This window comes from Venturia canescens, chromosome 5 (assembly GCF_019457755.1).
Source record: "Venturia canescens isolate UGA chromosome 5, ASM1945775v1, whole genome shotgun sequence".
NCBI classification, from domain to species: domain Eukaryota; kingdom Metazoa; phylum Arthropoda; class Insecta; order Hymenoptera; family Ichneumonidae; genus Venturia; species Venturia canescens.
Window position 1 is genome coordinate 2186527 of NC_057425.1, and position 14801 is coordinate 2201327.

A 14801-nucleotide genomic window follows, 5' to 3' on the forward strand; every position below is an offset into this window, starting at 1 on the left:
TTTCTCTTGTTCGCCTCCACCTCTGTATTGTTGACCCCTTTAGACCCACCAAATATACCACTATACATCTCGTTGAATTCTCGACGCTCGAGTTCCTCCAGAAATTTCAACTCTTACCCCGGATATTACAACCTCATAACTTTTCGATGAAAGCGAGGACAGCTCAACGGAATGGCGATACAGACAGCGATATCGTGTGCCCCGTGAGCTTTACACCGACTCGTGAAAACTTATTCTTACACCAGACAGCAGCATTCTAACCAAATTTCTATGCAGCCTCACAGAAATATTTGCAGTCCCGTTCACCCTTCAGTTTCCACCTCGGTCGGGTTAAAGTTCTCTCAAAAAAAAATGGATTTTCAATTTCTCAAAAATAGTTCAAGTTTATCGACTTACACACTTTTTTTCATTCCAGCGCTCCTTCTGATCGGTACTTCAGGAATTTTACAAGATTCGGGAATCGCGATAAAAGTGGAGAGGATTTTGAGTCACCCCGAAATCTGTTCCTCCGCAAGCTTTCGAAACGTCAAAATTTGTGAGCTTTCACGAAAACTTCAATTCGTGGAGGCAAATTCTCATCTCTGGCACTCGCAATTCTATCGTGGAAAACCTAACACCGAAATCCCTCGTTCCAACTCCACAGACTTTGAGATTAACCAGACAGCATTGCGGTATTAAAATGGGTATATACATATTTCAGTGAAGTTCAACTTACCCGAATGAAGAGGACGCGGCTTTTGCTGGGGGTGCGCTCCGCTTCGGACAACTTCCAAACAGACCCCTTAGATCTCTCTCTCCCTCTTCACTTCCGACGAACGTAACCGAGTTGGTTACACGTGTATAAAATGTTCTTGAGAAGTCCCAGGTAAATTCTCAACACCCAGGGACCGAGAGGAGAACTACGATGATCCCCCTTGAGTACCGGGCCAACAAACTTTTGGTGAAGGTTCGCTATCGAATAGTCAGTATACAGTGAAAAATAGAACAGCGCCGAGTCAGCCAAGTCGGAGCTTTCCAACATTTTCGTAAATTCGATATCTTCAGTTTCTTTTGGTCTTTTAAGAATTTTATGAGGAATATTATTCCAAGGATAATACCACTAAATTTTTCGCTTTTTCCCCAACTCAATAATTCGCAGAACTTTCGAAAATCCGCTACACGAAACGATAATCCGATTACAGGGAATTTTTTTGTCCACCTCGTCGACCGTAACTCCGTCGGAATACGTGAGAGCTTGACCGATTCGTGTTCTCCATAAATGAGGAAAAAGTTGCCTCGATTTCGTATTTCGAGAATTTTAACAGAATAGAGTATTGCGAAGGCCACACAGCGAGTTAATAATTCTATTAGTGAAGCCTTTGTGAAAGATACGAGTACTTATTTACCCTGTACGTGAGAGGTCACAGGTCAATATAGTTCGAATTAACAGATATTCCGGAAGGACCTTGGGGAGAGATAAGGAATGAAGAAGGTTGACAGGGTCTGAGAGGTACTAGAGAGAACCTACATTTAATCGCCGCTAACACTAAACTCGCTTCTGCTTCAGTTAGAAACTGCGAACAAACTACCCACTGAGTATATAAGGCTCTTCTTCGTCGTACAATGCGCGACCGGAGGAGCGTCTCGATAAACGTGGAAGTATTGTCGTAAACTCGACTTGAGAAAACATCTTCACAATTCTTCGCAAGAAGTTCGTCATGACAAAATAAGCAATCAAAACCGTGATATTTTTCTTTTGATTTTTCTATACTTGTTGACAGAATTATCCTCTTCTTACGGTTTCAGGTTTTTCCAAGTATTTCCAACGTTTGCCCTGAGGTTTGTCATCATGGGTGGGTGCCCCAACAGTTGATAACGGTCGAAGTTGAGACGAGAGAAGAAATGAACGAGGGGGAGAAAACTCGACAAGGAAAATGTGATTTATAACGTTTTATTACATACCATAGCCTATCATGATCTTACATAATGAACTCTTTTCGCGATGAATAGTTCGTGCGATAAACTGAAACGAGTAAATATCGCTACATATAATACACCTCTACGTTTGTTTCGTCGCACCAGCCACCTCTCCATATCACGGTACAAGATTCTCTACGTATATGAATTCATTCATCTTCCAAATCGATAAAAGTTCACATTGAAAATCGATGAAATTTCGCAACATGAACGGATAGACGTATAATCTGTTAGAAAATAAACATTTAGTATATGACGGTTGAACGTTCAATTACGAATCACGTTTTTTCGTGACAAGGAAGTCGAGTTAGAAAAATAATTGATTTTTGTTTTCATTCTTTTCACGTGATGCACAAAAGTTCGAACGAAAAAAATATGCATCAATATTTGTTGATCGAAGTTTAAGTACGAAATGATCCAGTTAGCTTGACACGATTCGGAAAGTCATAGCGCAGATTTAGAGCTGACGATAAATTTCTCAGATATTCATTCGACTTGTCAATCATCTATTTACGAACAAATATTAACATGAATTATGGATCAATACACTAATACATTATCGATTGATTCTCTCGCATTTATTTCACGATTACAGAACGTTCAATTCTTTTTGCCTTCACTGCGCCGAGCAAGCATCAAACGGCGATAATACTTTTTCACGAACGAAAGCGATTCTTCAGAGTGAAATCGTACTTCGAGCTTCGGAGTGACTTCGACTTTGTGTATTTGCGTTTGCACGGTCAGTGTAACTGTCTCTGGTCGATTTTTACACAGCTGAAGCTTTTTCAAACCTGTCACACGATATTGGGCGTCTCGAAATAGAGCGAAACTTCCTTTTCCGTCAAGTCAAACTTTTTCAACATTTTGAAGTATCTAGTTAAAGTTATCCCGTGGAGAGAAAGTAACTCGAAATACGTACATCTCAAGAGTCACACTCCGAAGAATTTCTCGGAGGTTTTCTTGAGATTTCAAACGGCGAAAACTTGAAAAATGTCCGTTCCAGCTGTTGCTTACTCGGGTTCCCGGACGTGCGGTCGCTCTCGTTACTCCGAAATGATTATTCTTCGTTTTTTTATCCACTTAGTAATCATTGTTGATTGAAAATACCGAGTTTTTAAGTGTTTCATTCATTGTTTTGTGGATCATGTGAAATTCTAAGATGGGTAAACGAATAATTACCGTTTCGAACCAGCGAAGAGTGGCCCAGTGAGTTTCGGCACTCCTTTAAAATCTCACTCTCTCTCTCTCTCTCTCCCTCGATGTTTCTTCCATCCCTATGATAAACCTACACCTCGATAATCCTATGCACGTACATATTATTTAACTATTTACACAGCATGCATAAATATATAGACAGCTTATTGTTTACAAATATCAAAAAACTCCGCAGCGTGTTGAGGGAGGGAGGAGAATTCCGGCGGGTAGAGCATGTTCGTAACCGTCCAAAGCTCTTAGCATGATTTTCAGCTTTCCACGTGAACAAATTTTGTAGATTATTGCCGGATTCTTGGGGGTTTTCCGTAAGTGGATGGAATCTGAAAGGTAAACGGAATATTTGCGGGGGAAATTCGGACCTGAAAACCGACGAGAATCCCTGCACTCGGGTTCTCGGAGTTTTGTCATTTTCTCTCACACCGGTGCTCGCTCCGGACACTTTCGTTATTAACTGGCAGTTCAAATACTGCACGAGACTCTCGCATCTGTCGCAAAATTGCCGAGTTTCTCATTCATAGTTGAAAGGTTTATTAATTCCATTAAATTCCATATTAAATTGTATTGGACGAGGGAGAGAAATTTGTCGGAGCTTCAGCGATCTGGAAAAGCCTGGAAAAATGTGTGAATCTCACGAGGGGATGCGAGTGGCGTTCTTTCAACGTTTTCCTGAAGATCGTTTCGCGAAACGTCATTATTTGAAAGTTCATCATAATCGGGATATTTTTCCATTGCTCCCAAGCATGCACAATTCGCCGTGGCGTATTCCCTCCCCCCCCGAGCTCCTCCCCCGTTACCCTCGAGCTCCACGTTCGAACGAGCCAATGTTACAAAGAAGCTCAAACGATCTTGTCTCGGCATCTGCAGGTTGCCCGACAAAACTGTCGTCTCTCACGTCCCTGCTCGGTGTCGCTCTGGCACAGCCATGATGGCCATGTGTCGTAAAGTTGGCGACAGTTGGCCCAGAGATCGGCCCACGGACAGGCGTTCTTGCAGAGTTTACCCAGACGACAATGGCCCTCGCAGCTGCTGCACGTAGGTCCTGCCACGTACGGCGTGCTCAACTTCTCGATATGATTGCCACTGTGGAAAAAAACCAATGGAAGAACAAACCGAGATCAATAATTCGTATAATTTTTCAGAATCCTAACGTACTTGTCAAATATCGTTATAACGATCAGTATTGGAATGTGAGATAGAGGTATTTAGGAAATTGATATTTTTTCGCCAAGCTTTTTCCCTGTTTCATTGTGTTTAATCGATTTTATGACATCGCTTTCAGAGCCGTTGTCGCCTTTACTTTGTTTCAGTTCCCAAACACTCGACCGAGTCCGCTCGCCTGACTCCCTCAGCGTGGCTCCGTCGGAGCAATTTCAGGAGTGCTCCGAAAAGACAGGTCTTAGGTCGTGTCGTTCGATCGATCGAGGGTCACGACTTGACGATGAATCTCTCGAGCAACTGGAGCCGAAACTGGACACGCCGGGTCGGCTCTCAGCGCAGTCATACTTCTCCGCGAAATTCTCATCATTGGAAGGATTCCGCTCGGCAGGGACCGATGTGGGAATCAAAGGACTACGGAGAGTCGTGACCCGAGCTTCTTACCGAAAATTTTCCTTTTCTGCCACTCAGAAACTCTGCGGGGAACGGAAAACATGGATTCGGGACAAGAAAAATTTAAGATGAGGAGTCGAGCCTCCGATAACGCTACTTCTCGATATTTTGTCTCATTTCGATGATTTTTCGACTCCGAGGCCACGCTCAAACGAATCGATAAATCGATTCTGAAAGAAAAAGTATTTTTTTCTTGTTATCCAATGAAATGAGGTAAATTAATTTCGATAAGCAACAAGGATGAGAGGGAAATTGGCACAAACCACACGGAGTGAAATTTGCTTTGTGGAAGAGAAAAGCAGTTCTGATTAGACTTGAAGTTGGACGTTTGTTTCGTACCGTTAATAATTGGATTTCGTGTATTATTCGCAGAGTTGTTTCGTCGTCGTCGTGTATCACAATGCGAGTTCGAGGCTCGAAAAGACGATCGAGTAGCCGAGGAGTTCATCCAGCATAACGTGCTATTGAATAGAACGCTACGAAGCTGTAGTGTTGTGCAAACAAGCAGCGAGTTCGCGGACCATTTTCAAACAGAGCGATGTTGGAGGATGTTGCAGAGATTGTTGAAAGCGTTAGTACGATACTGATAAGGCAAGTCTATAAAAAACGAGCTTGAGCCGGGGCGCCCTCTGAGGTTGATTCTTCCTCGGAAATTTTTTTTTCGGACTTTATTACGAACGGTATAACTGGAGCTATCGCGGGATTGTTGAACAAAGGCAAACATGTTAATTGGAGAGTCCTCGATGGCCGGATGACCACGGGAATATTTCCTGCTTCCCGATCTCGATTGTGTGCTCTTCATTAACGAAAGCCATCCCGTTACCGCACTCTGCTATTCTCCCGCCCCTTTTTCCCCATTTTTTTTATCGTCTTTTTCCTGCTTTCACTCGCCAATCATGCTTGAAGAATCAATTTAATTGCCGGAGCATTTTTTCGCGTCGTTTTCAATTCGAAACCAGCCTGAATCATCGGTACCGAGGCACAGAATACTCAAGTAGTGTGACGCTGCACGAAGTTTTCCGAATGGTCGGAACGCTCGGATAATTTTACACTGGATAAGCAGCACAATTTTTTTTACTGTTTTTCATTATTAAAAATTTTCTTTTTTCAGACTTCTCCGGAGGCTCGAAAGGCGACCTTGACCCTTCGAAATTCATCGCGAACACGAAGACTCGCGTCTTACAATTGTCACGCGAGCATTTGCTAGACGCCATAAGAAAATGTAAGCGTGAAAGATTCGGGGCGTGAGCCACACACGTCGTCGCCATTAATCACGCAAGGAGCTGTGTACACATTACATACATCACCGTCAACGTTTGACATGGGTCTCAAAGCGGCAGCGGTATCTTTGTGCTTACACCCCCTACGATCAGATCGCCAAGGTGGCGATATAAGGATCGCTGGGTATCCCGAGGAGCGTGTTTGGCCGATACTAAGGGGCTCTTGATCCACACACCGCTCGTGCTTTCAGGCTCGTCCGAGAGATTTACGAGGCCACCCGACCAGATTTTATCAGCCCAACTTTCTCGTTCTAACTTGCCACGAGATGTACGCGAAACAAAATTCCATTCCGAGTGAGAAATGATAGTGTCAAAAAAGCCTGAAACAAGCCAATGATTCCGGACAGTTTTTTCTCCTAGAACCGGATTCCATGGGTCTGGCTTTACTTATATTTATAGTTGAATTCAATCGGACTAATTCCTTCCGCATGGTATCTTGAAGTTCGTTCGGTAGAACGACGAAAAATTGCGGTCGCCTAATACCAGATCAATTATTCTTTTGACAATTAAATTTCTTCATTCGAGCCAACTTTTTGCGTACTATCTCCCCACGGATCGCATATCTCACGCGAAACGTGCGAGAGGCCTGCGTTGACCCTCATCCATTCGGGAGGAGCTTTTGTCTTTCGAGAACCGATATTTTGCGCTACCTGCCATTACTTATCTTTATAGGTTTATGAATACAGTTATATCTATATATATATATAACTGTATAGGCACGTATGTGTACACGCTCGGTTGGTTTCGAAGGGTGATCGTGGGCCCGGAGCCACAGAGTTCCATCGTGCGGCTTTCGTTCTCTCTTTTACCATGTACCTCCCAATATAAGCCGTCTCTCAAGCTCCAACTTCCAAGCGATATATCTCGTAGACTCGTATAGTATATGCCAAGCGCGCGTGTACCTTCCTCACTAGCGCTGCACCTCTGGTAAAAAGCGTGAATTACGTCGACCCTCTGAATTTATTCGAACCGGTACGCGCTCGCCATCTCTCTTTCTCCTTCTTCCTCCCTCTCTCCCGTGCTTTTTCCTCCTCCGCTGTGCCATTTTTTTCTCCCCTTTCTCAGTGTTTCTAGGATTATGCAGAGGCTGCCAACCGTACTAGTTTTATCTCCGTCCCTATACCTAACCACGTTAAATTGCCAAGCCACAGTCTCATCTCACATACAAATGGATTTATTCGCCTGTACACATTCGTCTGGTATCAGCAGGAAACACGAATGTGCTCGTTCGAGGGGAAGTGTCAAATTGCTAAATTATTCCTTCCAACCTTTCAAAACTGTAGCAATCTATTTAATTCTCCTTCGGTAACACCGCGACGTAAAAAATATTTTCAACTCTGTCTCTGTTTCATGACTATTAAAACGGAACACGGATACAGCCGTCGGACTCGATTCGTCAAGAAAAAAAATGCAAGTTCAAATTTTTGGATTTAATATTCATCAACGCATATAATCCGACCTCCGATTAATCGCGTTCGTTGATTTTTTCAACAGGGTTCGAGAAAATTCAACCGATTTGCATCCGGCTTGACAAGTTGATACAGTACCTCGGAACGATACGAGATTTCGTCTGTGGAGATCGAGAGAAACACTAAATTATTCAATTATCGATCGAGTCAGCTTGCCGGAAAAAGCCTCGTAAAGCGTTTCTTCTATCTTGAGGGATTGGGCTTCGTAAGACCGGAAGAGAATCATGGGTATTCCGATACAATTTGACTGAAACTCCGGAGAGATACTCGATTCGTGGACTTCCGTTGGTGCGAGAATCGATTCGATAATGGGACGCCACCGAAGGATTTCATTCACGCTTCGCTGTTCATTCGAGATCACTCTATTAGGAAGTACGCTTATTATTTCAAATTTAGAGTACAAGGTACGAGAAGATGACGTTTCACTCAGTTGAGATCTTTTATTGATTTTCCGAATGATCCCGACAATTAACTTCCCACTTTTGGTAAATATTCGAACTTCGTTACTTCGCTACAGATCCTTGCAACTAAATTTCTTCTCTTTACAGAACGAGTCTTCCCGTAACTTCGTTTGGCAAGCATTGTGCAACCGAGTGGCGATGTATCTAAGGATGGGAAATTTCTTCGCCTCGAGAGCGTGACGCGAGTAATTACTATTTAAATGGTCCCAAGTGGTTAAAACAGATGCTCGAATGGTTAGGAGAGATGGGAATCTGGTGCAATTGAGTTTAGCAAGGTGTGCCAATGGCACTTACGAGGGACAGTAGTTGCACACGTAGCTGAAATAAGGTCGGCCACGTGGTCCTCTGGTGCCGTTGCACTTTGCCCAACCGCAACCAACGCGATGAGTCGACGCCCAAACCATTTGCGTATAATGGCCGACCTTGCTCAGGTCGTTCTTTGCTCGTGGTCCATACTTGAAGAGCTGATTCTCCAAATACCACGCTTTTATGGCGAAGAACCTGAAACACACGGAAAGACAAATGCCTCGGCTAAGTTCCAGTTATGTTCGAGAATACGATTTTGTAAATGCGTTAAATCACCGGTCCGAATGGACTGGATGGCAAATGTTGTAAAGTAAACTCCATTTCTATCATTAACACTGTGCGAATTTGTGTGTGTTACAGGATTTGGCAAAAGGCCACATCGCTTCCGAATTAATTCGAATGGTTCGCTGAAACTCTTTTTCTCGCGTACATTTGAGAGCCCCAGAGTCTTTTAGAGGCGATATTGACCCTTCTATCCGCTTGCTTCCAGCTACAAAATTCAGACGGAAGGATTATGGAAGAAGAAGAAAACTGCAAACGTTGATTCGATGCGGATAATCTGAAAACACGGTGATTGTCGATTCGGATGGAGCCAACAGGTGGCTCATCTGGCGAGTGGTGTGCGCTACGAACGACAAAAGCTGTGGGTGAAACTGTTGCGGAGATTTCGATATACATTGAGGACAGTTGAGAGGTGGGTTCGAGGTTGAATGATTCGTGCGGGACACGAGGAGAACGAAAGGATGAGGCGGCGAGTTGCATATTCACGAGGACAGATAAATGTTGAAAGGGAGAAAAAGTTTTGGGCCAGGCCAGCCCGAGAAGTTTGGTCGACGAAAAATGCTGACGCGTACGCTATGTGTGGAACTGGCAAGATTTCTTCAGACCAGCCTCGCAGATTCCAAACGTTTGTCCGTCCGCTTTGCTACGGCTATAAAATTAAATGAGCTTCAATAGAGCGTGTGCATTCGAAAGCGTGTTCCGAGCGATACGGGTCTGCCAAATCGCGGAGCCCTGCTACGCGGTTTCCACAAGATATTTTCCAGTTTCTCGGTTTTACTTGGGAGAGTCTCTCAGAGATTGGATCGAGCAGAAAATCGCACGACACGGGTCGAGCGTGGGCGTTCCAGTGGCACGATGTTGCAATTTCCTGCAACGCTCCTATACCAACCGAGACGAGGATGGGAGACGACCGCGTTCTCTGCACGACGCGCTTATATACCCGAGATGTATACAACGAACTGGGCCACTTTCCTAAACTGTCGTCTCCTTTCCGGGCCGCATGTAATATCTCCGATTCGATTCGACCGCCTGCAACTCCTTTCGCTTCCGATGTCATTTGTGATTCGACATTTTCCGTTGAAAACTAAGCAAAAATCAGGTGACCGCTCCGCTCCGTTGCACCAGCATCTTGGCTTCTATGGGCAAAACACATCGAGCTCGGACCAAGTTTACATACTTTTCACACCGTATATTCTGATCTGAACGAATTCGACGTTCCGGCACTAAATTAATCCTGGAGACACGAAATGGTTGATTCAATATTGAACGGCAAAACGCCGCCGCTGAATCAATCAATGTTCCAATAATGAAGGAGCAACGTTTCGAGGCTTTCAAGGACTTGGAGTACTCTCCGGCTACTTTTCGTGGTTAATCTTTTGCACTTGAGAATGTGGTTTACTCAATACCGCCACTAACCGAAACCAACGAATGGAAGAGGATTAAGAGAATAAGGCGAGAGGCGAGTGCAGCAGAACAAAAAAGAGAGCGGTGAGCCGCGGAGCTTGAGAAGATGGGCGAGTTACGTCTTTATGAATTTTTTACAGCGTACCTCGCTCCTCCGCTCCGTGTTGCTAAGTGGCTCGGTAACTCAGCGGTGGCGTGAAAATCGTAGCTTCGAGATTTATAACGGTTCTTAGGAAAAAATAGCCCTGGGAAATGTCAGAAACAGCGGGAAGATTAAGACGAAAAAAGGTTGCAAGTGCCTCGAAAATACCGCCAACTAAAACACCACCGGGATGCGAAAGGATGAGGCGATAAGCAAAACGAAGCAGTCGCTGTAAAAACGGAATAACGGATGAGAATCAAGTTCAGTCTGTACTTTATTTAAAAAGTTTCAATCTCTTTACTTTACGATGCGATTAAAAACCGAGCGAGTAAGCACCGTACGCGAGCTAAAAATTAATATTGGAATCTGAATTCCAACTTACTCGGCATCAGGAAGAAAATCACAGTCCAATTAACGAATTACAATTGTGTTTTGACTTTTGACTGTAAACTTTGCCCATTCGTTCGCTCAATTTCCAATCTTTTTTCTCAATATCCTGTCTCTCTAAATCTTTTGTCAGAAATTCCTTACAGAATTTCGGTCACAAATCGCTGAATAGAAAACAATTGTGATTAAAAACAGAACGACTTTTGAACTTTGCTCGAAAAAGTAATTCGCAAAGTAATTCGTTTTCTGCTCCTCTTATCCTTCGAAGAATATTGATTGAGAAATTCAGTTATTTTCAGCCAACAATATGTGATTTAATCACGTTCATTCATTCCCATATTTCATGACTGTCGTTCAGTGAAATATTGATTAATATTTTGCGTGAATGTTTTTTAGGAATCTTCGACTCACCATGGGACTTGAGCGGTTGATATGAAAATATTTTGGCCACAACTTCCGAATGCATCGATGTGTCGTCCAGTGGCATTGTCGTGGGTCAGAGCGTAGCAAGCTTCGGCCCATCGTTGTGCCGCTTTAGCGGCTCCATTGTGCCATTTCTGTAACATGAAACAAGACAAATCGATGGGTCTCGAGTTCCAACTCGTCGTTTCAGGTATAACATTCGACACTGGAACATGGCATCGTAAAATTTTCGATCTGAGTGAGTGAAGAGCTAATAAAACATGGTATATGTTAGCTTTATAGAACTCATCGCCGTCTCTCGATAGACCCCTCTTTTGTTCTACTACTGATTTTCTCGATCTTAAATCGGATATGCTTGTGAGCGAAGTGCTAGTAAAATTTAGATTACTCTTTTCGAGCTCGAGGTACGCTAATAATCTCGATTGAGCTCTTCGATCTTTAATCACCTTGTCGAGGGTCTCGAAGTACCTTGACCTAATGAAAATCTGCGTAAAAGCGACTGGCTCAACTATTTATTATCGTCAACGTTAACGTTCGAACGATGCCATAAAATAAAGACGAAAGAACCGGTAGCTTAGGAGATGGAAATAGAAACCGTACTCTAAATCTTCAATAAATCCCGCCATGATGCTTTTCAAATTCGATAGCAATTTTCTTGATCTCTTTGCGTATTCAGATAGAAAATATTGGCTCAATAGCTCGTAATCTACGCGGAGGTTTGAGCCAACACTGGAAATTTTTTCCAATATATATTTTTAAAATCGATAGAATGTGAAGGAATTCTTTTTAGACGATTCGAATGACCCGAAAAGTCTCACGGTTACGTATTGTCTGTTCATACTTTACAGACGTGAATCTCTGAAGAAATTCGATCCCGTATAAAAACTCGAACTCCGCGTGGATCACAACTCCACCCTTTTTTCACGTCTCGAGATGATCGCAAAGGTGGCAACGAAACGAGTAGACGAAATTCGAAATAAAATTCGCTTGACTTGTGGAAGAATCTCTCGCTCACCGGAAATGGAGTGACGCCAAGCAGAGAGCAGAAGGCAAAAGAGATGAGGTATATAACTCCGGAGCATCGAGCGAATACGATATTACGAATGAATGCTCTTTGGAATGTTGAATTTCCATATTGTACGAACCGAGAATCGAGAACAGAATGTACGATAGGAAAATGGCGGAGAGCATTAGATCGTAGAGTCTATTTACAGGAGATTTCGCACTTTTCAATTCGACGAGCCCAGCAATGCGAGCTGCTTTTTTCTCTCGTGGCTTGTCAAAAAAACGTTTGAAAGTAAATAAGGACCAATTACTGTCATTCAGAGGAATCGAATACGTTTGAAAAATGTGTTGAGGCCTCTCATGAATTCTCTCAAATATCAAAATCATGGTAAACCGATTTTTCATAGCACAAAAAATAAATGCATTTATTCATAAGCGTGAAATAATGAATATTGAATGAGACGATAAAAAAAATGGCGACCCCGTTTTCACGGAAATTTATTAACGCATATACAATTCCTGTGTGTGCTCATTATGCATGAAAGTTGGCGTTTTTTCGACAAACGCGTTTTGCTCGCTTGGAAATCTTATTCGTTTAAATTTAAATAACAAATTCGAAACTGCGCGGCTTAAGGATTACGTAACGTTTTCGTTTTTCAAGTAGCAAAGATCGCACAAAGTGTAATAAAGTAATTTACTCTGTGAGCTTGTTAATTATGTTGAAAATAATTAAGCAAATTATTTTCGTGTTCGTGATTATACGCTCGAGTAAAGACTTCCTTCCTAAATTCACCCCGCGCGGTAAGGATTACGTTATAGAACGCGAGAAGTTGACCGATATTTTTCCGCTCGTTTATCCGTAAAAGTAATGGAGCTGTTAGTCAGCTCCTGGCAATAACGATGCACTATAGCTCATGTACTAACGACCCTCCCGGCTACGCGAACAGCAAGAGGAAATTCTCTGCGGGGAGCTGAGCTTGCGAAATCCATGCAATCACTCGATCAATTCAACGGCGGGGTCATCAACGAAATCGATCAAATTATACAGCAATCCGTTCATTTATAAATATTCCTTTTTTGTATGGGCGTGCGTGTGTTGCTCGAAGATTTGTTTCTTTAACAAACGATCTTATAAATATTAATGAGATGGGGCTGAAGTGCATTGCGCGTACTTTGAGGAACGCGAATTCCCTTTTGATACGATAATCATGCGAACGAAAAAGTTTTTTTAAAATCCGTGTTTCTACGAATCGAGGGTGCTTCTTCGGAGTATTTTTCGATAAACTTTATAAACCATCTCAAAAGTAAGTAAGTGTCATCCAAATGAGTAGAAAATTACGAAAAATGACATTTTCGACGTACGACACTTTAGCACGAATGAATAAATTCGGGAAAGAAAAATTATCGAAAGATCACGATTCACGATCAGTTACGAGATACAAAGATTCTTCCGACGTTTCGAGCTCGAACGCTGTTTTTTTTTCGTCAGGCCAATAAAAACAAAGCCGGAGAATTGAAAGCACGAAAAAGAGTGTTCACCGAAGCTAAGAGAGCGCGCGCGCGCGTCGATTTCACATTTTCGTGTAGAAAATGAAAGGGGCAAGAGAGAATAAAATAAAAATAAAAAGGATGTTAGGACAGTTGAGGGAGCGAGAAGAGAGAGGACGAAAACCGTGTTCAGAGAGAAAGAGAAAACGAGATCACCGCAAAAGCTTCGAGCGGCAAGCGAACCCTCTTAATTGCTCATCCTGGTGAGGGTGGTCTAGCGACTGGCTGAGTTTGAGCTTGCACCGGTACGCGAGTGAACCGAACAACTCTCTCCGCCCTTCCTTTCTCTTAGACAGTGAACGTACGAGAGGTGAAACGATTACGTGGTCAGCCGCTGATGCTTTTCTCCAGGGAAGTTTCGCCCTCTCGTACACATTCAACGCCTCCTCTTTCCGTCCTCCTTACAAAGAATGCTTTGAAAACATTCCTCAAGCATATTCAGTACCGAAAAAACGAGGGACTATGACGCGAAAGAAATTTTTTCTTTCCTGAAAAAGGAAAGGGTTGAAGAAAAGAATGTTTCTGTGTAAAAAAAAACGCGAAAGACGCACGTTGCGGGCGGGAATTTTTTATTCGCACGAAAGACCTCGAAATGAAGCTTCGCCGAAAGATAAACAAATATCGTGGCAAATTCAACCTACGAACTTATTCCCCTCGAACGTAAAAGTCATCCCGAACGTCGAAAAATCTCGCTCAACTTTGCAACTCGCGTCGCGTGCGTCTGCCAACTCAAACTACCACGCTTTATTTCTTTCTTTGCATCGTTATTTTCGCAACGCTCGTATGAATTTTTGGAATTTCGAAACCACCCTTTTATTCTTATTGATAAAAAAAAATCCAGTTTAACAAACAAAAAGGCAGCTTACCATAACGAGCATGTTGGCGGCCGTTGGGGTGACCCGAGTTCGAAAAAAGTTGTGGTAAATAACGATCTTTCTCTGAACTTTTTTGTTGCTCGGTGTTAATACCCTCGTGGGAATTCTGTCGCCGTACAGGCGCGGCACTGTAAACATATAAAAATTCACATTCCGGCTTTTCTCCTCGATTCTCCGACTTTAACCGCAGTTTCTTTTCCAGCGGGTTCATTCGTTTCAACACCGATCACCCCGTAATCAGTTGCCTGTTTACCTTCGAAATGATCGCGTTGTTATCGCCCGACTGACATTTCTCCGAAGCTATGAAATTCGAGCGATAATTAAATTGCAATAAAATTTTTTTTAATATTCGCATGCCATATTTATTGAGCGTTTTATCAAGTTGAAATTGAAGCTTCGAACCCGCTCTGCGGTGCCTGCGGAAACCGTTTTTCCCTTGC

The 14801-nt window shown here is 43.0% G+C and overlaps 1 protein-coding gene and 1 long non-coding RNA gene across 9 annotated transcripts in view; one reads left to right on the top strand and one right to left on the bottom strand.

Annotated features, from left to right (window-relative positions):
* Positions 1–1914: 1914 nt before the first annotated feature.
* Positions 1915–14801, bottom strand: part of LOC122410892 (serotriflin-like) — a 63559-nt gene continuing 50672 nt past the window's right edge. For all 8 annotated transcript variants that reach the window (XM_043419358.1, XM_043419359.1, XM_043419361.1 and 5 more), the window contains 4 exons: positions 14353–14489; positions 10922–11067; positions 8284–8490; positions 1915–4251 (listed from right to left, as the gene is read on the bottom strand). In XM_043419358.1, coding sequence (XP_043275293.1) covers positions 4008–4251; positions 8284–8490; positions 10922–11067; positions 14353–14489 — 734 coding nt within the window. In that variant the 3' untranslated portion in view covers positions 1915–4007. The remainder of the gene's footprint in view (positions 4252–8283; positions 8491–10921; positions 11068–14352; positions 14490–14801) is intronic.
* LOC122410894 (uncharacterized) lies at positions 7560–12697 on the top strand. The gene is made up of 6 exons (XR_006261029.1): positions 7560–7900; positions 8077–8530; positions 8656–8697; positions 8786–10383; positions 10907–11171; positions 11782–12697. It is a non-coding gene; the product is annotated as an uncharacterized lncRNA (long non-coding RNA).